Raw genomic sequence first — 23906 nt, forward strand, 5'->3', positions numbered from 1 at the left:
TGTAAAAGGATCAGTTAGTATAATAGAGTGAAAATGGAATTTTGAAGCTACCTCAGACTAGTGTTGAGAAATAGTTTGGGTGATTGATAAAAGTGGAGATTCCTGGACATCATCCCAGAGATGGTCTTCAATAGGTCTGGATTGGGGTCTAGAATACCGGAAATCAAGGGATGCCACTTGGAGACACTCTAATCTAGGCAGATGAGCAAACAGAGGTCCCAATGAGTTAAGGAGCTTGCTTAAAGCCACATACCAAGGTATGGGAACCCCAATTCCCAGTCCTTTGCTATTTCTTTTGAATTAAGATCTTTGATGAAGAAAAGTCCATAAGAGAATATTATTGTAGCTCATGACACATTACCCTGTCGCATAGCAACAAAGAGATTCAGATTCAAATGTTTTAGGATACAGGCCATGAGCAACTTGCTCCTTGTCTCAGAGTAGGGCAAGTGAAGCAAGTTTCATCATTTTTTCCCTCACTATAATCTATTAATGGGATTCTCATCATTTAACTTTGGATTTCTCTGAGCCGATATCTAATGCAAGGGTTCAGTACAACACAGGGAAAATAAGAAGAGACTCCTGCTTTGTAAAGGGTCCTAAGATCAGCCAGTTGGGCCTACCAATCACATGGCCAGGTAAAGAGGAAGGAAAAGGCCATGTGGAGAGGCACACTTGGATTTTATGACAAGATTGCTCCACTCAACAAAGAGCCCATGAAATAAAAATATCAGCTTAATTTTAAAAAGAAGATTCTATGCCATTCCACCGTTTTGAATCATAAAAGAGCTAGCTGTTAGCATTAGAAAAAAGGAATATCAAGAAAGTCAGCAGTTAGCTTAATTATTGAAAAGAAAAAAAATCAAGTGAGCTATTTGGAATGATAGGATCATCGTTTATCAGAATGTTTTAATCCTTATGACTCAGTGAAAAAATTTTAAAATGTAACAACAACAAAAGATGTCTTTATCTTTACTCAATTTTATGCACCCTTAAAGAATTTTAAAAACTTTTGTCCAGAGTTGGGAATTCTCTGCAAATCTTAGAATGTTTTTAGAATGGGGATGGGAATGTAGACATACAACAAATTCTTTTTATTTAAAATATTGGAAAATTGTCATCCTGTATCTCATACATTTTGAAATCATTATTATTATTCCCAAACTACGTAAGATTACTTTTTATTTATTTGATGTAAATGTTTTCTCTCTCACATTAGTGTTTTTCCTAATAGATTCAACTAAATAAAGTTTAATATTGATTCTTTTCTTCCTAGAGATCCTAAACTTTGTGATTCTAGTGGAAAATCAGCGATACATTATGTGTCACAAATAGAGAGTTCAAAGAAACAGCAGCTCTTGGACATTTTAATGAGTTCTATGCCAAAACCAGGTAAATACTTTCACTCCATGTGCAAAGTTTCCCAACCCAAAAATTCCAGTTAGAACTTTCTTTTTCCTCATCTGTTTGATGGATCCATTTACAGAAATCAAGCCAAAGGCTATTTATTAAGCAGTGGCTTTGTACAAGGCCCATGACTGGGTGCTTTGGGGGGATGCAAAGAAGTCTAATGCAAGGTTTAAACTTTTGAAAATATACAGCACGGTCAGGGGCACATCACATAAGTCAGATAGAAAGAGGTTGCTGTAAACTTGAAAAGGGAAGAGGGACTTAGAGCGGTCCCTGAATAAGGGAAAAGGGGAAGAGGGACTTACAGTGGTTCTGGACAACTGTGGGAAGGTTTGATATAGGTGGGAAAAGAGTCCAAGCAAAGACATAGAAACAGCCACAGCAAGAAGTATAACGAAAAGTGTGCCACTGAGCAGCGTGTGACTTTGTGAAAGCTGCCCGACTTTATTGTTTGATTCGCTTTCTGTTTGAAGCTTCGAGGGCAGAGGACAAAGCTATGCCTAAGAAGGTTTCATGAAAGAGGTGAGACTTGATCTGACCCTTGAAAAAAGGATGCAATTTGATTTTGTGGAGCAGAGGTCCCTTGCTGGGAGTGAGCATGGCTTATCCCAGGGGCAAACGAGAAACTAGAACTGAAAGTTCATGTCAGGGAAAAGAGAAACAAAAGGTCAGATACGTAAAGAAACTGGGTCTCCGGAGGGGAGAGTCTTAGATGTCAGGCTGAAGGACATCATTTTTTTTTTCAACAAAATAGACACTAAAGAATTTTAATCCAGAGAATGATGAAGGACATGTTTTAGGAAAATTAACCTGTTCCTATGGTGTTGGATACATTTGAGGGAAAAGACAGGGATCTCTATTAAGAAACTATAGAAGTGTGTGGTGGTAAGAACTAGGGAATGAATCCTTGGGTGGGGTGTGAGAGTGAGCCTGAGAAATGCTGTGAGTGGTGGGTCTAGGAGGCATGGTGAAAGAACAATTCACAGAACTGCAAGATGTGAAATTGACAGCAGAGACACAAAGACAAAAGTTGAGAAACTTGAGTCAAAGATGACTAAATTTTAAGGCCTGGAAAGTGGGGAGATGAGATGGAACTACAACCAATGAAATGAAGCACATTCTGGTTTGGTGAACATATTGAACAGGAGGGTAATGAATTTAAAAGTATTGAATTTGATGGAAGCTTGAGACTTTCAAGTAGCAATTTTCTGTAGGACTGGGCTTGTGGGAAAGGACCGGTTGAAAGATTAGCTTGGGAGTTCTCTACAGAGAGGAGATTGTGAGGACATGACGGTGGGTGAGATTGTTGAGGGGTTGATGAGGGTGACAAAATTGCAGAGGGCTGAGCCGCGGAGGTGCACCCACAGATAGAGAGAAGCAGTATGCACATCAGGACTCAGGAAGTGAGAGGAGGAGGAGGAGAATCAGAAGAGAACTGCAGGAAGAAAGGAGCGGGAAATGATGTTACATTGGAAAAGAGATTACAAATCAGATGTGGTAAGGATGTAAGAAGTTTCAATAGCAGGATGTAGGCAGAAGATAGATTGTAGAGAGTAAAGAAGGAAAATATGGTGAAGAAATGAAAGGTCTGGGTTTATATCACTTGTTCAATTTTGTTTCTACTACAACATAAATGGAGGAGCCACTGAAAGAGAGAGTTTTTGTTGAAAGAAGCCAATGCTTATTTGAAGAAGCCAGGATAACAGGAGGGGATACACATGAGAGCAATGTCCCTAGGGTACAAACTAGGAGGCTGCTGTTTGGTGTTAAGAACTCTATCAATTTAATGTGGCTTCAATAAGAACTCTATAAATTTAATGTAGCTTCAATCACTAGATAGGAAGTGTGCTCAGATGAGCTGAGTGTCTTTGTCCTGGGCAACTGAAGAGCAAATGTGATTTCCAGCTCATCATTAGGGTTTCACTTAACAACTTTGCCTACCACAAACCACTAATCCCAAACATTTGAAGTGATAGCTGTTGATCCCTATCAATTTAACTCCATGATTCACTCCCTTCTACAAACTAAAAAAGAAAATTTGAGCAATCCAAATTTTTTAAATTATAGGATGATCTGTAAGGTCCTATAAATTGCTCTGATTTCAGTTGTTAGCCATATTGTGTAGAAATTATCCTCACTCCCCACAAAATGACTTCAGGGGCTTCAGGGCAGTGTGTAGATTCAGAGAAAGAAAATCCAATATTGATTGAGCCAGCTGTAAGTCTTCAATATCCTGAAAAATACATAGAAGTGATTCAGGGTTTAGTTGGAAGAGGCCAAGAAGCTTCTCCTAATCTTCCACAAGTAGAAGTCCGTAATGACAGGTCATCCTTGGGAAACATGGAGGGCAGATGTCCTTCCTCTGCACAGCTCTGGAGTAGAGGGTTCCCTAACCTTGAGCTGTTGACAGCCTTAATGGTTAAAAAGTTCTTACTCATGTCCCAGCACCCTACGGAGGGTTTTGCAATGACGATATAGACATTAAGTATGAGGTGACTGGATTTAAGTCAAATAAAATCTGACTCTTGTTAAGTTTTAGTTTCCCATACAGCTTAAGATTTGGTGAGTGCTCAGATCAGATAGGATGATTGATTCATCCTAACTCTCTAAAAATATTTCACTTGCTCAAAAATCTCAAAGTACCTGTTTGATTTTTTCTCCTTATGTAATAGCAATTACCATCAAAGCCTTTCAAAAAAAGTAAGCCTTCTACTCTGTGGACTCTTGTCGTCACATCTCTTCTTGTGAAAATTAATGCCCAAAGCTTCATCAGGATCCCAGACCACTATTTCAGGAAAATCTTTGACAAAATGGAGCTGATTTTAGAACATAGAGCTAGATTTTCCTTTGAAATTGCTGGAGATGAATCTTATCAAAACATATTATTATGTTTCTTTTGACAGAAAGACATGCTGAGTCATTCCTTGACATTTGTCATGATACAAACTCTTCTCCAACTGATAGGATGACAGTTACCAAAAATCAAAACATCACCTTGCAAGGCATCAGCAGCAGTGAGGTAAGAGCCTCCCTTTAAAGAAACAACAGAGAGCCTACTCCATCTGCTTCTTCATTTGTGTTGCTTGAATATTTTGTAAAAATCATATATTACAATCTTATTTTTAATAAAATAAAGAATCATAAAAAACACATTTGGTAAGACACTCTTGTGAAAGTTTAATCTTAGAGCAGTAATTAGCTAGTCAACTCTGAGACTCATGAATAAGATGTGTGTACACGTGTGTGTGTGTATGTGTGTGTGTGTGTGCGTCTTAATTCTGGCTGTTATAACAAAGTACCATAGACTGGTACTAGCTTATAAACAGAAATTTATTTCTTAGAGTTCTAGAGGCTGGAAGTCTGAGATCAGGTTGCCAGCAGGTTTGAGTCTGGTGAGGGCTGTCTTCTGGATTGCAGATTGCCAACCTCTCGTATACTCACATGATGGAGAGAGAGCTAGCTAGGGCTCTGGGGTCCTTTTTATAAGAGGCAATAATCACATCATGAGAACCCTACTTTTGTAACCTACCTCCCAAAGGCCCTACCTCCTACTGCCATCACATTGGTAGTTAAGATTTCAACATATGAATTTTGATGGGACACAAATATTCAGTAAATAAGTCTGGGCACGTGCACATGCACACACGCTTGTGTGTGTGTGTGTGTGTGTGTGTGTGTGTGTGTGTGTGTCTCCAATACCACAGAAGATTGTTTCAGCTGAATCCATGCTAAATAATCAAATGTAGTTTCCTTTTATATACATTAATATTGAAAAGGAAATCTAGGTTGGCTGTGGTGGTTCACACTTTGTATTAGTTCATTTCACACTACTATCAAGATACTACCTGAGACTGGGTAATTTATAAACAGAAGAGTTTAATTGACTCAGAGTTCCACATGGCTGGGGAGGCTTCAGGAAACTTACAAGCATGGTGGAAGGCAAAGGGGAAGCAGGCACATCTTCACAAGGTGCTGGGAGAGACAGAGAGTACAGGGAAAACTGCCACTTTTAAAACCATGAGATCTCATGAGAACTCCCTATCACAGGAACAGTATGGTGGAAACTGCCCCATGACCCAATCACCTTCCACAAAGTCCCTGCCTTGACATGTGGGGATTACAATTCAAGATGAGATTTGCCAGGGGACACAGAGAGAAACCACATCACACCTGTAATTCCAGCACTTTGTGAGGCCAGGAGTTCTGGACTGGCCTGGGCAACATAAAGAGACCTCATCTCTACTAACAATAAAAAAATTAGCTGGTCATGATGGCACGCACCTGTAGTCCCAGATACTTTGGAGGCTGAGGCAGGAGAATCGCTTCAGCTCAGGAGTTTAAGGCCACAGTGAGCCATGACTACATCACTGCACTCCAGCCTGGGTGACACAAGATCCTATCTCAATTTTTTAAAAAAAGAAAAAGGGCCGGGCACGGTGGCTCAAGCCTGTAATCCCAGCACTTTGGGAGGCCGAGGCGGGTGGATCATGTGGTCAAGAGATCAAGACCATCCTGGTCAACATGGTGAAACCCCGTCTCTACTAATACAAAAAATTAGCTGGGCATGGTGGCGTGTGCCTGTAATCCCAGCTACTCAGGAGGCTGAGGCAGGAGAATTGCCTGAACCCAGGAGGCGGAGGTTGCGGTGAGCCGAGATCGCGCCATTGCACTCCAGCCTGGGCAACAAGAGCGAAACTCCGTCTCAAAAAAAAAAAAAGAAAAAAGAAAAAGACAGCCAGGTGCAGTTGCTCATGCCTGTAATCCTAGCACTTTGGGAGGCCAAAGCAGGCAGATCACCTGAGGTCAGGAGTTCAAGACCAGCCTGGCCAACATGGTGAAACCCCATCTCTATTAAAAATACAAAAAATTAGCCTGGTGAGGTGGACCCGGGCACCTGTAATCCCAGCTACTCGGGAGGCTGAGGCAGGAGAATCACTTAAAACAAGGAGAGAGGTTGCAGTGAGCCAAGATTGTGGCAATGCACTCCAACCTGGGCGACAAGAGTGAAGCTCTGTCCCCCCCCAAAAAAAAAGAAAAAGAAAAAGAAAAAAATAGGAGAGGATCATTAATCTGATCATATCAAACCCATCACAGAGTACCAAAAAGGAGGTGCCTCTTCCTGGCCTGGTTATCATCCTGCCTGTGATGAATGACTTTACAAAAAGTCCCCTACAATACAGTAACAATATTAGTAACAAACACTGTGGTCCACAGAAAACTGTGGGATGAGACCCAAGATGTACAACAAAGCAGCAACAGTGGTTGCCTACAGAGAGAGAACTGGAGATGCACTTTGCACTGTGTACTCATTTGAACTTTTTGAATGCTTATAAAAATTAACATATCCCAAATAAAGATCATACTACTCTATATTTTGTTGGTTAAAAAAAAAGTGCAAAAAATTTTTTTTGAGACAGTCTCCCTCTGTCACCCAGGCTGGAGTGCAGGGGTGTGATCTCGGTCCAATGCAACCTCCACCTCCTGGATTCAAGCGATTCTCCTGCCTCAGCCTCCTGAGTAGCTGGAATTACAGGCACATGCCACCACACCCAGATGATTTTTTGTGTTTTTAGTAGAGACAGGGTTTCACTGTGTTGGCCAGGATGGTCTCAATCTCCTGACCTCATGATCCGCCTGATTCGGCCTCCCAAAGTGCTGGGATTACAGCGTGAGCCACCGTGTCCAACCGAAATTGTTTTATTTATTTATTTGAGACTGGGGTCTCATTCTGTTGCCCAGGCTGAAGTCCCTGGTGTAAACATGGCTCACTGCAGTCTCGATCTCCCAGGCTCAAGCAATCCTCCTGCCTCAACCTCCCGAGTACCTGGGCCTACAGGCACAGGCCACCACACCCAGCTAATTTTTAATTTTTTTTTGTAGAGATTGGGTCTCACTATGTTGCCCAGGCTAGTCTCGAACTCCTGTTCTCAAGCAATCCTCTTGCCTTGGTCTCCCAAAGTACTGGGATTATAGGCATGAGCCACCATGCCTGCCCCATTGCCCTTTTCCTAATTGGATTGTTTGCTTTCTAACTCTTAGGTTTAGAGAAGTCTTTATATATTCCGGGTATATGCGTCATAAAATATTTTCTCCTAGTCAAGAAAATAATTTGACTTGTTTTTTTCATCCTTTTAATCTTTTATTGAAAAGAAGTGTTTGATTTTGATAAAAACCAACTTATCCATTTTTTTCTTTATGGATTATGATTTCTGTGTCTAAGAATTCTTTACCCAAGACTAGGTCACAATTTTATCCTATACTCTCTTCTAAAAGATTTATAGTTTCACATTTTACATTTAGATCCAATTTGAGGTGTTTTTTTCTTTTTTTCTTTTTTTTTTTGAGACAGAATCTCATTCTGTTGCCTATGCTAGAGTGTAGTGGCACAATCTCAGCTCACTGCAACCTTCACTTCCCAAATTCAAGCGATTTTCCTGTCTCAGCCTCCTGAGTAGCTGGGATTACAGGTGCCTGTCACCACGCCTGGCTAATTTTTGTATTTTTAGTAGACGGGGTTTCACCATGTTGGCCAGGTTGGTCTCAAACTCTTGAGCTCAGGTGATCTGCCTGCCTTGATTTCCCAAAGTACTGGAATTACAGGTGTGAGCCACCACGCCCAGCCAAATTTGAGTTAATTTTTACAAAGTACAAGGTTTAGGTTGAGGTACATATTTTTCCCTGTTGATGACCAATTGTTTCTCTATCATTTGTTGAAAAGACCATACTTCTTCCACTAATTTACTTTCATATCTTTGTAAAAAAAAAGAAAGAAAAAGAAAAAAGATCCGGGCCAGGTACCGTGGCTAACACCTGTACTCCTAGCACTTTGGGAGGCCAAGACAGGAGGATCACTTGGGGTCAGGAGTTTGAAACCAGCTTGGACAACATAGCAAGACCCTGTCTCTGCAAGAAATTTTAAAAATTAGCTGGGCATGGTGGTGCATACTTGCAGTCCTAGCTACTCAGGAGGCTGAGGCAGGAGAATCTCTTGAGCCCAGGAAATTGAGGCCACAGTGAGCCAAGACCATGCCACTACACTCCAGCCTGACCAACAGTGAGAGACCTCATCCCTTAAAAAATCATGTTCAGCTTCTTTCTTCAATTAAACTACTATCAATTCTAAGATGCGTACTTTGCATTTTAACATCTTTGAAGACAGACCTCTTACAATTGTCACAGTCAAATTGGTACTGTTTTGTAATTTTTAGTTAAGGTACATAAAACAACAATGGATCTTTTAATCAGGGACATCTTAGATTCAGTGAAACGTGGTAGACTACATTGCTAAACCCAAATCATAATATTAGATGTCAGAAAGTGGATAGGAGAGTGACAAATGATTTTGCAGCATGGAGAATGGTAAAACCTAACTGTCCAGCAAAAAGATATTAATGAGAATCAGGATGATATACTGCAAAGAATCATGGAAAAACCCGGGAATTAGAGGCACCAGTTACTGCAGAAGTTGGGGGTTAGCATGAGGTTGAAAAAAAGAGGGTTTGATTAAAAGTGTATATAAGGAGCAGAGAGATCCCCAACATTCTACTTCCACTATATGTAACCACGCCACTACTCCTTCCCCACCCTCACAGAAGGTGGGAAGATTTGATGGAGAATCATTTGAGCTGGAGGAATTGTGGACTTAGTAACAACATATAAGATGAAAGACGGGAATCAGGTCTCAACCTGGAGGCTTAAGTCTGAATATTGACAGAGAGATTGCATCCATCCTGCTTCCCCACCTAGCTGCCGTATGGCCAGCAGCCCCTTTATACTACTAAGCCAAAAGACTGGAAGATTCTCTTCTTGAGAGTTAGTAACCCCGGAAAATAGACCGACTGATACTGACATTTTTAAGTCCCCCAAAACCAAAGCATTTCACTATCAGATCGATCCCAGTGAAGTCCACCAACAGGTAAATAGCAACAAACATAGAGAACTTCTAGTCATATTTTTAGTGTCTGTTTCTTAATATGAATAGCCAAGATAGCCAAGAGTCTCCAGGTATTTGAGGAAAACCTCCAATATGAAAAGTAGCTCCAAAACAACAAGGAATGCAGATGGAATGTGGAGCACAAATAAATGAAAGGGAAGAAATAGTTTTAAAGGGAAGGGAGAAAAGTAAAGAAAAAAGAAAAAAAATGTTATCACAACCAAATGATATGAGTTTTCAAGTTTAAAGGATCCATCACTGCAGGTCCCAGCACTGCAGGACCCAACACTGCAGGACAGTGACTAAGTAATTCACCCTAAAGTATTATGAAGTTTTAAAGCCCTGAGGCTACAAGAGGATCCTAAAAGTTTTCAGAGAGACAGAGATAATATAAAGGACAGGAAACTAGAATGGCACCAGATGTCTTAAAAATACCATTGTAAGGCTGGGTGTGCAGTGGCTCATGCCTGTAATCTCAGCACTTTGGGAGGCCAAGCTGGGTGGATCACAATGTCAGGAATTCGAGACCAGCTTGACCAACATGGTGAAACTCTATCTGTACTAAAAATACAAAAATTAGCCAGGCATGGTGGCAGGCACCTGTAATCCCAGCTACTCGGGAGGCTGAAGCAGGAGAATTACTTGAACCAGGGAGTCAGAGGTTGCAGTGAGCTGAGGCCACTCCATTGCACTCCAGCCTGGGTGACAGAGCAGAACTCCATCTCAAAAAAGAAAAGAAAAATACCACTGTAAGCTACAAATACAAGCAGTTACAAATATATAGAGCAATAAAAGACCTCTACACTGAAAATAATAAAATATTGCTGAAAATTTTAAGACTTTAATAAATAGAATGATGTAACATGTTAGTGGATTGGAAAATTTAATTTTGTAAAGATGTCAATTCTGTCAAGTTAGTTTGTAAATTCAACACAGTCCCAATCAAAACCTAGCAGGTTTGTATGTGTGTGTGGAAATTAACAAGCTGATTCTAAATTTATATAGAAAGGCAAAAGGCCAAGAATAGTGAGGGCAAAATTGAAGAACAAAGTTGGAAGATGTAGGCTACCAGATATCAAGTCCTATTATAAAGCTAAATCAATTAAGGCAGTGTGATATTGACACAAATATAGATACATCCATTACCTGATTTATGACAAAATTCCTGCTGTAGTGCAATAGGGGAAAGAATTTACATGGTTCTGGGTTGCATGGATAGCCATATAGAAAACAATACATATGTTGACCCCTACCTCACATCATACACAAAATCAATTCCACATTGATTGGAATCTAAAATGTGAAACATAACAGCTCACTACAGCCTAGCATTCCTGGGCCCAAACAATCCTCCTGCCTCAGCCTCCTGAATAGCTGGGACTACAGGCACATGCCACCATTTCTGGCTAATTTTTTAAAATTTATTTTTGGTAGAGATGGGGTCTTGCTTTGTTGTCCAGGCTGTTCTTGAACTCCTGGCTTCAAACAATGTCCCTGCCTCATCCTCCCAAACTGCTGGAATTCTAGGTGTGAGCCACTGTGCCTGACCACACTAACGCTAACACTTTTGAAAGAAAATATAAGATAAAATCTTTGTGACCTTGGAACTGGCAACAATTTTTACAACAGAACACACACACAAAATGCTTGCCATCAAAGAAAAGTTAATTAAGTGGACTATATTAAATTAAGCATTTCTTTTTATCTAAAGACACCATTAATAATAAGCAACTCAAAAAGTGAGAAAAGATATTTAAAATGTATGTATTTGAAAAATTCAGAAAAAATTTTAAAAACTCCCAGAAATTGGGAATAGATAGGCTAACAGAAAGTGGGCAAAAACTTGATCAGACACTTAGCAAAAAAAGATGTCTGAATGGCCAACAACATATAGTAAAAGATGCTCAGCTTTTAGTCATTGGTTGAATGTAATTTTAAACTACAATGTGATAACACTGCATAACCACAGAATGATTAAAATTTTAAAAGTTGGAAAATATCAAGTGTTGACAAGTATGTAAAGCAACCAGAATTCTCCTACACTGCTGATAGGAGAATGAACTATTAGAATAACTTTAGAAAGCTGTTTTTTGGTGGCCGTTTAAGAGAAATATATGCATACTCTGTGAACCAGCAATTCTGCTCCTAAGTATATACCTAACAGAAATGCATACATATGTTTACCATAAGCTACATATTATAATGATCATAGCAGCACTATCATAATAGCCCCCAAACGAAAACTACTCAAGTGCCTATCAAGAATAGAAAGGATACATAAATTGTGGTATATTCACATAGTGTAAAACTACACATAAATGAGAATGACAATTAATGATCTAAAATTACATGCAACAATACAAATGAATCTCACAAATACACTGTTTAGCAAAAGAAGCCAGACATAAAAAATTAAATCCTGTATGGGTCTATTTATATAAAGACAAAAGGAGGAATAACAAATCTATGGTGTTAGAATTCAGAATAGCACTTGCATAAGAGTGTTCTTTGGGGATATTGGTAGTGTTCTTTTGTTTAATCTGTGTTTGGTTTATTAAAATTAATCTATACATAGGCCGGGTGCAGTGGCTCATGCCTGTAATCCCAGCACTTTGGGAGACTAAGGTGGGCGGATCATGAAGTCAGGAGATCGAGACCATCCTGGCTAACATGGTGAAACCCCATCTCTACTAAAAATACAAAAAATTAGCTGGGCGTAGTGGCACGTGCCTGTAGTCCCAGCTACTCGGGAGGCTGAGGCAGGAGAATCACTTTAACCTAGGAGGCGGAGGTTACAGTGAGCTGAGATCATGCCACTGCACTCCAGCCTGGACGACTCCATCTCAAAAAAAAAATCATAATAATCTATACACATATGGTAAGTGCACTTTTCTGAATGTATACTATACTAAAATCAAAAGTAATGGTAAAATGGTGGGGTAGGGAATGTCTTCAAATATCTGACACACACAAGAAAAAGAATATGGTTTTCAGCCAGGCATGGTTGTGCACACCTGTACCTGTAGTCCCAGCTACTCAGGAGGCTGAGATGGGAGGATCACTTGAGACCAGAAGTTTGAAACCAGCCTGGACAACATAGTTTTTTTTTTTCTTTTCTTCTTTTTTGGAGACACTGTCTCACCCTGTCACCTAGGCTGGGGTGCAGTGGCCAGTAGTGCAATCACAGCTTACTGCAACCTCTGCCTCCTGGGCTCCAGCAATCCTCCCACCTCAGCCTCCTGAGTAGCTGGGACTACAGGCGTTCTCCACCATGCTGTGCTAATTTTGTATTTTTTTTTATAGAGATGGGGTTTCACCATGTCACCCAGGCTGATCTTGAACTCCTGGCCTGAAGTGATCTGCCCACCTCGGCTTCCCAAAGTGCTGGGATTACAGGTGTGAACCACTGGCCTAACTGAATATGGTTTTCAAATTAGGATTCTATACCCAGACAAACTATCAATCAAACATTAGAGTTGAATAAAGACATTTTTCAGACACAGAAATCTCAAACATCTTACTTCTGATACCTGTTAAGGAAGTTACTAAGTGCTCTATTAAATTGAGAAACTAAATAAATAAAGGAAAAAATAGGATCTATGACTCAGGGATCCGGAGAGAGGAGGGAATGATTGGTATAATGAAGAAGGCAGGTCCCAGGACTTCAGCTATGTAGCAAGTCTAGAAAACAAAGAGCTCAGACAATTGGGGGATGGGGGTGGGGGCAGGGAACAGGACAGAGGAGGGAAGCAGACCAGATACATTGTCCGATAAATTTCACCAACTGGAGAGAGCACTGTAGGTTGGGAAGATTTAGGCATTTAATAAAAAGACATAAGAAAGTAAATAAAATAAATCAACTAGAAATAAAAAACCGAGAGATTAAGGGAAAGAGGGATGAATAGGCAGAGCAAAGACTTTTAGGGCAGTAAAACTACTCTCTATGATTCTGTAATGATGGCTATAGGTCATTAGACATTTGTTCAAACTCATGGAATGTATAACACGAGGAGTGAAACTTAATGTTAACTATGGACAACTGTAACAAATTTATCACTCTGGAGGGGGACGTTAATAATGGGTGAGGCTATGCATGTATGGGAGCAGAGAGTATATGGGAAATCGCTATACCTTCTGTTTTTGTTTTTTTTTTTGAGATGGAGTCTCACTCTGTCACCTAGGCTGGAGCACATTGGCACGATCTCAGCTCACTGCAACCTCCGCTTCCTGGGTTCAAGTGATTCTCCTGCCTCAGCCTCCCGAGTAGCTGGAATTACAGGCATGTGCCACCATGTCTGGCTAATCTTTGTATTTTTAGTAGAGACTGAGTTTCACCATGTTGGCCAGGCTGGTCCCGAACCCTTGACCTCTGGTGATCTGCCCACCTTGGCCTCCCAAAGTGTTAGGATTACAGATGTGAGCCACTGCGCCCAGCCTATACCTTCCTCTTAATTTTGCTGTAAACTTAAAACTGCCCTAAAAATAAAGTCTGTTTAAACAAACAAGCAAGGGCTTGGGGTTTTGTTCAGGAAAAAAAACCAGTTATACAAGAAACAAAGCATAATCATACTACAGTACAATTGTACTACTACATAGTACAATATCCTCATAATCATAATTAGCACATTGACTATTGATTTAATAACAAAGAAGGTAAATGTATTGGGAGGATGGGAGCAGGGCATGAGAACATTAAATTATTAACTACCACAATAAGTCAATAAATGATGCCTTACTTTGATGAATCAAGAGACAGCATGATAATTATGCAGAAATATGGAAGAAAATACCAAAAGAAACAGCTAACAGTGTGGAAGTGGTTGCCTCTGAGGAAAAGGGTGACTTTTTTTCTTGGTGCAAGTCTTTCACCATTATTTGATTTTTTAAATGTGCAGTTTAATTTAGATAAAAATTAAGTGAAAATTGAAAATAAAGAAATGGTTAAATCAAGACTTCTCTGGGACGTGGGGTGGGATGAGCTACCATAGAAACGTTCCTCTTAGAATCCTATTTGAATATTTTAACTTTGTGCATTTATAACTTTTCTAAGTAGTTTAGTCTGCTTCCTACCAAAGTAGATTTAGTACCCTGGTTCCCAAACAAGGGAGTGATTTCTACCCCCAATCCACCCCTCCCATCCTACAAGGTCATTTGACAATGTTTGCAGACATTTCTGGCATCATCAATGGGGGAGAATGCAACTGGAATCTAGTGGCTACCAGTCAGGGATGCTCCTAAACATCCTACCAGGCACAGGACAGCCCCCACAGTCAAGAATTATCTGGTCTTGAATGTCAGCAGTGCTGAGACTGAGAAATTTGCTAGGTTTTGTCACAATATTGAAGGTTGCATTGTGTTTGGTTACCAATACTATATAGTAATCAAATATAATAGAGACAAATCTTTAAGGTGAATGTCATGCATAAGATATTTCTTTTCCTGTAGTCCCAGCTACTCGGGAGGCTGAGGCAGGAGAATTACTTGAACCCAGGAGGCAGAGGCTGCGGTGAGCCGAGATCACGCCATTGTACTCCAGCCTGGGTAACAAGAGCAAAACTCCGTCTCAAAAAAAAAAAAAAGATATTTCTTTTCATTTTCAATATGAAATTTTGATTTCATATTTTCATTTCAAATATGAAAACATATTTACTTTTCATTTTTATGGCCTATTTAAGCAATTGTCTTTTTAAAAGGACTAAATATATCACCTCATATTAATACATTGAAATAAACGTTTAAAAACAATTTGGAGAAACGGGGTCTCACTATGTTGCTCAGGCTGGTCTCAAACTCCTGGCATCAGCCAGGTGTGGTGGCGTTGCACCTGTAGTCCTAACTACTTGGGAGGCTGAGGCAAGAGGATCACTCAAGTCCAGGAGTTCAAAGTTACAGTGAGCTATGATCACACCACTGCACTCCAGCCAGGATGACAGAGGGAGAGTCTGTTTCTAAACAAACAAACAAACAACATCAAACTCCTGGCCTCAAGAGATTATCCCACCACAGCCTCCCTAAATGCTGGGATTACAGGTGTGAGCCACTGTGCCTGATCAGTACATTTTTTTTGAGGCAACTTTAAAACTTTTTGAAAACTTTCACTAGGTGTTTTTTCTTATTGCAGCTGAAATAAAGTTAAAACTCCTTTTTGAAGGAGAAATAGACTTTTTCAGTATTGTACTTGACTTTTCTTCCCTATTGGTTTAACTGGGGTTTAAATCCCTTTCACTTTTTTCTTTAAATGAAAGCTTGGTTTTCTTTTTGGTTGTTTGAAATAGGTTTTTATAGTTTACAAATATAAGCAGCTGCCTTGCCTGTAGGACAGCTCCAGAGAGGCTCGTTACAGACTCACCAGTTGTCTTTTTTCATCTGAAGACTGCCTTTTTTTCATCTGAAGAGAATCTTCTTTCAAAATTTTAACATAGGCTGGGTACGGTGGCTCATGCCTGTAATCTCAGCACTTGGGGAGGGTGAAGTGGGAAGATCCCTTGAGTCCAGGCATTCGAGACACTCCTGGGCAACATAATAAGACTTTGTCTCTACAAAAAAGTTTTTAAATTAGCTGGTTATGGTGGCGTGCACCTGTACTTTCAGTTACTTCCTGGTGGCTGAGGTGGGAGAATCACTTGAACCCAGGAGTTCAAAGCTGCAGTGAACTATAATTGTGCCATTGCATTCCAGCCTTGGCGACAGAGCGAGACCCCATGTCTCTAAAATATAAAAATAAAAAATTTAATCACATCTAATTTCCATTGTGCCTTTACCTTCTGTATGTTTGGTGCGCTGTTGTCTGCAGGTTAGAATGCGATGCTCTATTTCTTGTCCACCTATCAGCTCCTGCGGAGTTGTCAATGACTTACGAAATCCATCTGTGTTTAGGATTTGCTATTCTGATGTTTTCTCTTTTACTCACAACTAGGTGTCACTATTTCAGTTCTCCTCTTTGTGGCACCCAAGCACATCTTAAAGTCATTCATGGTTAGCATCCTAAAAGAAATTAGAAAATTCTGAGCTGTTTCTGTCTTCACTTCCATGATCACCTTAAAAGTAAATCTTATTCCCTACATTCTTTTGATTGTGATACTTACAGTTTTTCAGTTTATTCCAGGGCATAAATTTTTGTCAGGTACTTATAGGTATCACACATTTATTATTATTTTTTTTCTATGCAAAACTTATCAATTAGGTTTGAGTATCCTTTCTCTTTATTTTGCTTGTCAATTCCTTTTTTTCCTCATTCTTGTTGAAATTCATTGTTTCAAACTTTTCATGGTAACAAGATCACAGAGTGGTCACAAGCTCTGGACCCAGATGTCAGCGTCTGGATGTGAATTCAGGCTCTGCCACTGGCTAGCTGTGTGACCTTGTGTAAGCTACTTAACTTATCTAGGCCACAGGTATAAACTGAAGATAAAATAGATCTTAACTTTAGAGTTGTGAGGATTAAATTAGTTAACCCATTTATGCCTAGTGTTCCATTATTGGAACACTGGGCTTGAGGGAGTTATTTATATTCTACTGCTCAAGGTCATCACCAAGGTCTGATTTTTTGCACAAAATAATTTGCAACTTAACCCATAAATGGGTTAATATGTATAATGCATATAGAACAGTATCTGGCACAATATATATAAATGCTAGTTATCATTATGGATTTTGTAGGTGGGTATGACCACACTGCTGTCTTCCAACTTTTCCTACAGAACCAACTGACGAACTGAGCAGTTGAGATTGACCACAGCCCAGTAATCAACATGGAAACTTGATGTGAGAACCAGTTACATGTCTAACACTTCCAAATGAAGGCTGCTGTTTTCTCAAAGCTTAGCATAAAAATTTCATTGAATCACTGTAAGATGAAATGGTAGAAAAGTGTTTTGAGGTCTGGTAGAGTGTTCTAGACTAAGGAGCTATACAAAAACTAAATATATATATATATTACTAAAAGAGAAAAATTCAAATGACCCATAAGCACCTAAAACTATCTTCTTTTCTATAAATCAAAGTATGCACATTCAAACAATAATAATAAGACCAATTCCATATATTACATTAAATATAACAGAATGAAAAGTCGGCCAGGCATGATGGTGGGTGCCTGTAATCCCAGCACTTTAGGAGGCCGAGACAGGTGGATCACTTGAGGTCAGGAGTTTAAGACCAGCCTGGCCAACATAGTGAAACCCCATCTCCACTAAAAATACAAAAAAAAAAAAAAAAAAAAATTAGCCAGGCATGGTGGCAGGCACCTGTGATCCCAGCTACATGGGAGGTTAAGGCAGAATTGCTTGAACATGGAAGGTGGAGTTTGCAGTGAGCTATTGCACCACAGCATTCCAGCCTAGGTGACAGAGCAAGACTCTGTCTCAAAAAAGAAAAAAATAAAATGAAAAGGGGCAGGGCATGTTCCACTTATAGTTTCAGCTACTCGGGAGACTGAGGTCGGAGGATCAACTGAACCCAGGAGTTCGAGGCTGCAGTAAGCCATGATAGTGCCACTGCATTCCAGCCTGGGTGACAGAGTGAGACACTGCCAAAAAAAAGCAACACCTGTGAAAAGAAGGGAAAACAATAATAAAAGGCTATGATGATAAGGGAGAAGATATGATGTAGCACACTCATTCACTGCTGCTAGATTATAAATAGAGATAAACTACTTTTAAGGCAATGTGTGTACAAAAAACCAACCTTTTCATAGTCTTTGGATCAGTAATTCCATCTCTAGGGATCTACTCTAAAGAAATAATGCAAAATTGGGGTATTAGTTGCAAATATTTAATAGCACTATGTATAATAATGAAGAATTTAAAACGACCTACTAAACCTCATGGGACTTACATTGTAGGACTAATGGGGCTTATTAAAGTAATATTGGCCAGGCGCGGTGGCTCACACCTGTAATCCCAGCACTTTGGAAGGCCAACGTGGGCGGATCACAAAGTCAGGAGTTTGAGACCAGCCTGAGCAGCACAATGAAACCTCGTCTCTACTAAAAATACAAAAATTAGCTGGGTGTGGTGGAGCATGCCTATAGTCCCAGCTACTTGGGAGGCTGAGGCAGGAGAATCGCTTGAACTCGGGAGGTGCAGGTTACAGTGAGCTGAGATTGCACCACTGCACTCTAGCCTGGGCGACAGAGCAAGACCCCATCTCAAAACAAAAAAAAGTACTATTATGACCCTCTGATATTTGTTGAAGGAAATAAATTTTAATTCCACTAAAATGACACTTACTTAGTAGATTGCTTATGAATTTATGTTTAACTGGAAAAGTCAGATAAAAAAATTATATGATGCAACTATATTTTTAAATGCTTAGGAGAAAGACAAAGAAAATATGATTTCTATGTTAATAGTGTTTGCTTTTTGGTTGTCAGGTTATATTTAAAAATGTTGCTTTTCAAAAATACGTTTCTGTATTTTCATATGTTCTAAGAAGAGTAAATCCCCCTTTGTGATTTTCTAGGAAGGAGGAGGAATTTGCCAGATAATGGTAGAATTTTTGAAATACAGAGAAGGATAAACGGTAAAATTAACAACAGCCTGGAGCAAAGTGAACTCATCTGCCATTGACAACCAGGATAGTCTGAAATTGGGCAACCAACTTTTGCCAGGAGGTAGAAAATGTTTTAGAAAGTATTAACAAGGGTAGGAGGGAGTAGGGAGGAAGGGGGATGGTTAATGGGTACAAAAAAAAAATAGCTAGAAAGAATGAATAACCAACCCAATGAGCAAACAAAAAGAAAAAAAAAAGGAAAAGAAAGAATGAATGAGACCTAGTATTTGATAGCACAACAGGGTGACTATAGTCAGTAGGATTTAATTGTACATTTAAAAATAACTAAAAGAGTTTAACTGAATCATTTGTAACACAAAGGATAAATGCTTGATGTCAGGAATACCCCATTTACCTTGATGTAATTTTTACACATTGCATGCCTATTTCAAAATGTTTCCTGTAACCTAAAAATATATATACCTATATACTCATAAAAATTAAACATTTAAAAACAATTTTTAAGTATGAACTGCTGAATAAAAGAAAGGTATAACAACTAAGTTATTACAATCGAATACCTAAAATATTTTTAATGATTGTACAAATGGAGGGTTTTACTTCTGTTATTTTTTTTTATTTTTGAGACACGGTCTCACTCAGTTGCCCAGGCTGGAGTGCAATAGCACAATCACGGCGCACTGCAGCCTCAACCTCCTATGGCTCAAATGATTCTTGCACCTCAGCCTCCTGAGTAGCTGGGACTGCAAGGCACATGCCACCATGCCTGGCTAATTTTTGTATTTTTTTGTAGAGTTGGGGTTTCACCATGTTGTCCAGGCTGGCCTCAAGCAATTCACCCATCTCAGCTTCCCAAAATGCTGGGACTACATGTGTGACCCACCAGGCCTGGCCAAGTTTTACTTTTATTTCCTTTTTCTTTTTCTCATTTTTTCTTTTCTTTCTCTTTCTTCCTTTCCTGCCTTTCCTCTCTTTCTCTCTTTCTTTCTTTTGACAGGGTGTCACTCTGTCACCCAGGCTGGAATGCAGTAGCATGATCCTAGGTCACCATAGCCTCGACCTCCCAGGTTCAAGCCATCCTTCTGCCTTGGTCCTCCAAGTAGCTGAGACAACAGGTGTGTGCCATCACGTCCCACTAATTTTTTTATTTTTAGTAGAGACAGGGTTTCTCCATGTTGCTCAGGCTGGTCTCGAACTCCTGAGTTCAAGTGATTCACCTGCCTCAACCTCCCAAAGTGCTGGGATTACAGGAGTTAGCCACTGTGCCTGGCCAATTTGTATTATTTGCTATGACAATTAAAATGAACAAAGAGAGAAAAGCAAGAGACTTCCAAGTTATCTCGGGAATTAATAAATGAGCTATCAGAGAATTTTTGTGACTTGTCACTTCTCTGACATTTCAGATGGCAGGTTTATGCATTTAGGGCAAAGACTTCTTATCCAACAGTCCCCTTAAATAGGTCATCCACCTAGATCATAGAAGCCAGACAGCTCATTGTAACATTAGGGTTGTGATGGGATGTATTAACTACTACTTGGGTCTTTCATGGTTCTCGAAATTTAAAAGCCCAAAATCACCAGCCATAACGTCTAATGAAGGAACCTATCAAAAACAACGAATTATACTAAGAAAACATTTCTTCTTTAAAATGTTTGGAGTACTTTCTGTAAATCAAGTTGGTTTTCAACTATAATGATTATTTTCTAGAGAGTAAACAGGAAGTTTAAGAGGTAGTTCACCATGATTTAGATGAGAAAGCCATCATAGGGAAGACTTTAATCAGCTTTGCTGCCTCCTTTCAGTCTAGGGTTATATCTGTAGCTTCCACAAGGGGCAGGGATTTCCATTCTCACCATTTGTAAATGATGCCCCAGGGAGGCATTATGGAAAAAATCACATTCCTTTGGAGTTGTTCACTGTGACTGTGGCCGAAGGATTCTTTCCAGTCACCCACCCAGATGGAATTTGTGGCAGCTTAGCAGCCTGGGTCTGAGATGATAAAGTATAAAATACTGAATTCCTATGTGTCGATGTGATTTCAGCTTTGCTCTTGATTTTTGATTATGCAATTAATCACATCCACAACTGTCTGAGCCTAGTGCTCCAGGAGCAGATATTTTCCTATTATTTTAGTCCTAAATACTTTATCCAATTTAAAAGGAATCCATGGTGTGAATTTTAGCCCAGAAAAGTCAACATTCACTCTTCCAACAAACTGGAACATCAAATAACTAATAACTGAGTTTTGAATTTTATGATATTGCAGAAGTTTGACCAAGATGATGACTGCAGTCATTCTACACCAGTTAGTGAAGAAGACCACCCCAGTGGTGATAGACAGGACTGGCAACCCAGGACAGAAGGTATCGGGCTTCACTTCTTCATGTGTTTACAAGATAATATTATCATATGGGCGTCCCTCCAATTTCAGAAGTACTCATTGTAGAAGTTTGAACAACACACACTGGGGCCTATCAGAGGGTAGAGGGTGGGAGGAGGGAGAGGATCAGGAAAAATAACTAATGGGTACTAGGTTTAATACCTGGGTGATTAAATAATCTGCACAACAAACCCCATGACATACATTTACCTATGGAACAAACATACATTTGTACCCCTAAGCTTAATTCCTGCAAGAAAAGTTTAAAAAAAAAAGTTTGAAAACACAGAAAAAGCCCAAAGGAGAAGAAAAACCACTCATAATACTACCTTTTGGTCTATATCTGAATCAGTGGGTCTAGGCAATTTGCCCCGCAAGAATAGGCAATGCTCTCTGGCTCTTTTATTCCACCTCACTCCAGCTCAGTCAAGCCATTCTCTGTCCCTTCCTTTTTGTCTGATAACGCCCATTCCCCATTTCCTTCCTCTCAGAATCTTCCAGCAGCTCCAGTGATGAGCTCCGTTCCAGAGCCACACATGAATCCATCAGCTGTTGTCCCTTAGGGGAAGGTGGGGGCGTGAACAAGGCATGAAAGCCCCCCAAGTCTCGATCTTTTATTTACAAAGTCATAAGTCTGGAATCTTCCAGAACACTACCCATTTTAAACATGTTAACCTGTCACACCGTAAGTGCCCTTGCACTTAACAGACCACAAGGTAATTGCAGATTCTCGCCTCAGAACATAGTTGCCACGGCTATGCCATTTGTCCGTCTATTCGTCCATAATCTTCTTAAAGTAAATGTTTATTTGAACTGCTGCAGTTTCTCCTGGGCAATTTTCTGGCTTCCATTTCTAACATTCCAGGGAAGCCGCTCTCTTCTATGCGCATTTCTCAGCCCTTCGCAGCTCCCCGCAGGCTGCAGTTCTCCGCAGCAGCGTCTCCTCCGGGCACTGGTGCGATGCTGCCCTCTCCTGGGCAGCCGCCTGCCTTTCTCACGCCCACTGGGAATCTTCCCTCCCCAGTCTGAGGGCAGAGAGTAATTCAGTAACCGTTAAAATTATGAACACCACTTTGGGAGGCCGAGGCGGCGGATCACGAAGTCAAGAGATTGAGACCATCCCGGGCAACATGGTGAAACCACGTCTCTACTAAAAACACAAAAATTTGCTTGGCATGGTGGCAGGCACCTGTAGTTCCTGCTACTTGGGAGGCTGAGGCAGGAGAATCGTTTGAACCAGGGAGGCAGAGGTTGCAGTGAGCCGAGATCGCACCACTGCACTCCAGACTGGTGGCAGAGTGAGACTCCATATCAAAACAAAAACAAAATACCAAAAAATTATGAACACCATTGCCGGGTGCGGTGACTCACGTCTGTAATCCCAGCACTTTGGGAGGCCAAGGCGGCTGGATCACCTGAGGTCGGGAGTTCGAGACCAGTCTCACCAACATGGAGAAACCCCGTCTGTACTAAAAATACAAAAATTAGCTGGGCGTGGTGGTGCGCGCCTGTAATCCCAGCTACTCGGAAGGCTGAGGCAGGAGAATTGCTTGAACCCGGGAGGCGGAAGTTGCAGTGAGCCCAGATCACACCACTGCACTCCAGCCTGGGCAACCAGAGTGAAACTTCGTCTCAAAAAAAAAAAAAAAAATATAAACAGCATTAAGCCTGAAAGAGCTAACGAAAGAAACCCTGAAACCCTTCAGAACGGTCCTTGCAGTCCTCCTTTGACTTTTATAGACTCCAAAGCCAAGCTCACAGAAGACTAATGGTGTCCCGAGCGCCTTCCAGGAGGTTAAATATTTCATTTATTATGTTCAATCTGGAGATAACTCAGCCTTTGAGATGTGAGTCATTCTTTTAAACTTGATATGCAATATTTTCAGTTTTTTTTTGTTGTTTTTTTCTGACAGAGTTTCACTCTGGTCGCCCAGGCTGGAGTGCAATGGCGTGTTCTCGGCTCACCGAAACCTCTGCCTCCCGAGTTCAAGCAATACTCCTGCCTCAGCCTCCTGAGTAGCTGGGATTACAGGCGCCCGCCACCACGCCCAGCTAATTTTTTTGTATTTTTAGTAGAGAGGGGGTTTCACCACGTTGGCCGGGCTGGCCTCTAACTCCTGACCTCAGGTGATCTGCCTGCCTCAGCCTCCCAAACTGCTGGGATTACAGGTATGAGCCACCGTGCCCGGTCTATTTTCAGTTTTTATATGGGAGCCATAACACTTATAAGGCATCTCCACTAAGTTCTTTCAGTTTCAAGCTTTAAATAACTTGAGTTACAAATTTGGAAGAAGCAATTCTCTTTCTAATAAAATTTCATCTCACAGTTGATAGAGATTTCAGTTGAGCTAGCTACTCTTTCCAGTCACAAATTCTGAAATAAAAGTGCTGTGAATATTTTGATGCATTATATTCATTTTAAATATCGGTTTAAATATCTTTAAATGAGCCAGACACTGTGGCTCACTCCTGTCCCAGCACTTTGGGAGGCCGAGGTGGGCAGATCACCTGAGGTCAGGAGTTCAAGACCAGCCTGACCAACATGGTAAAACCCTGTGTCTACTAAAAATACAAAATTAGCCAGGCATGGTGGCACACACCTGTCATCCCAGCTACACGGGGAATCGCTTGAACCCGGGAGGTGGAGGGTGCAGTGAGTCGAGATCATA

At 40.5% G+C, this 23906-nt stretch overlaps 1 protein-coding gene across 1 annotated transcript in view; it reads left to right on the top strand.

Annotated features, from left to right (window-relative positions):
• Positions 1-1282: 1282 nt before the first annotated feature.
• The window catches only part of MAP3K19 (mitogen-activated protein kinase kinase kinase 19), a 60408-nt gene continuing 37784 nt past the window's right edge, over positions 1283-23906 (top strand). The window contains exons 1-3 of the mRNA XM_021667931.2: positions 1283-1392; positions 4314-4429; positions 21124-21220. Coding sequence (XP_021523606.2) covers positions 1371-1392; positions 4314-4429; positions 21124-21220 — 235 coding nt within the window. The 5' untranslated portion in view covers positions 1283-1370. The remainder of the gene's footprint in view (positions 1393-4313; positions 4430-21123; positions 21221-23906) is intronic.

The sequence above is a fragment of the Aotus nancymaae genome, unplaced genomic scaffold (assembly GCF_030222135.1).
Source record: "Aotus nancymaae isolate 86718 unplaced genomic scaffold, 86718_ANA_hifiasm-v0.15.2.pri h1tg000029l, whole genome shotgun sequence".
Lineage (NCBI taxonomy): Eukaryota > Metazoa > Chordata > Mammalia > Primates > Aotidae > Aotus > Aotus nancymaae.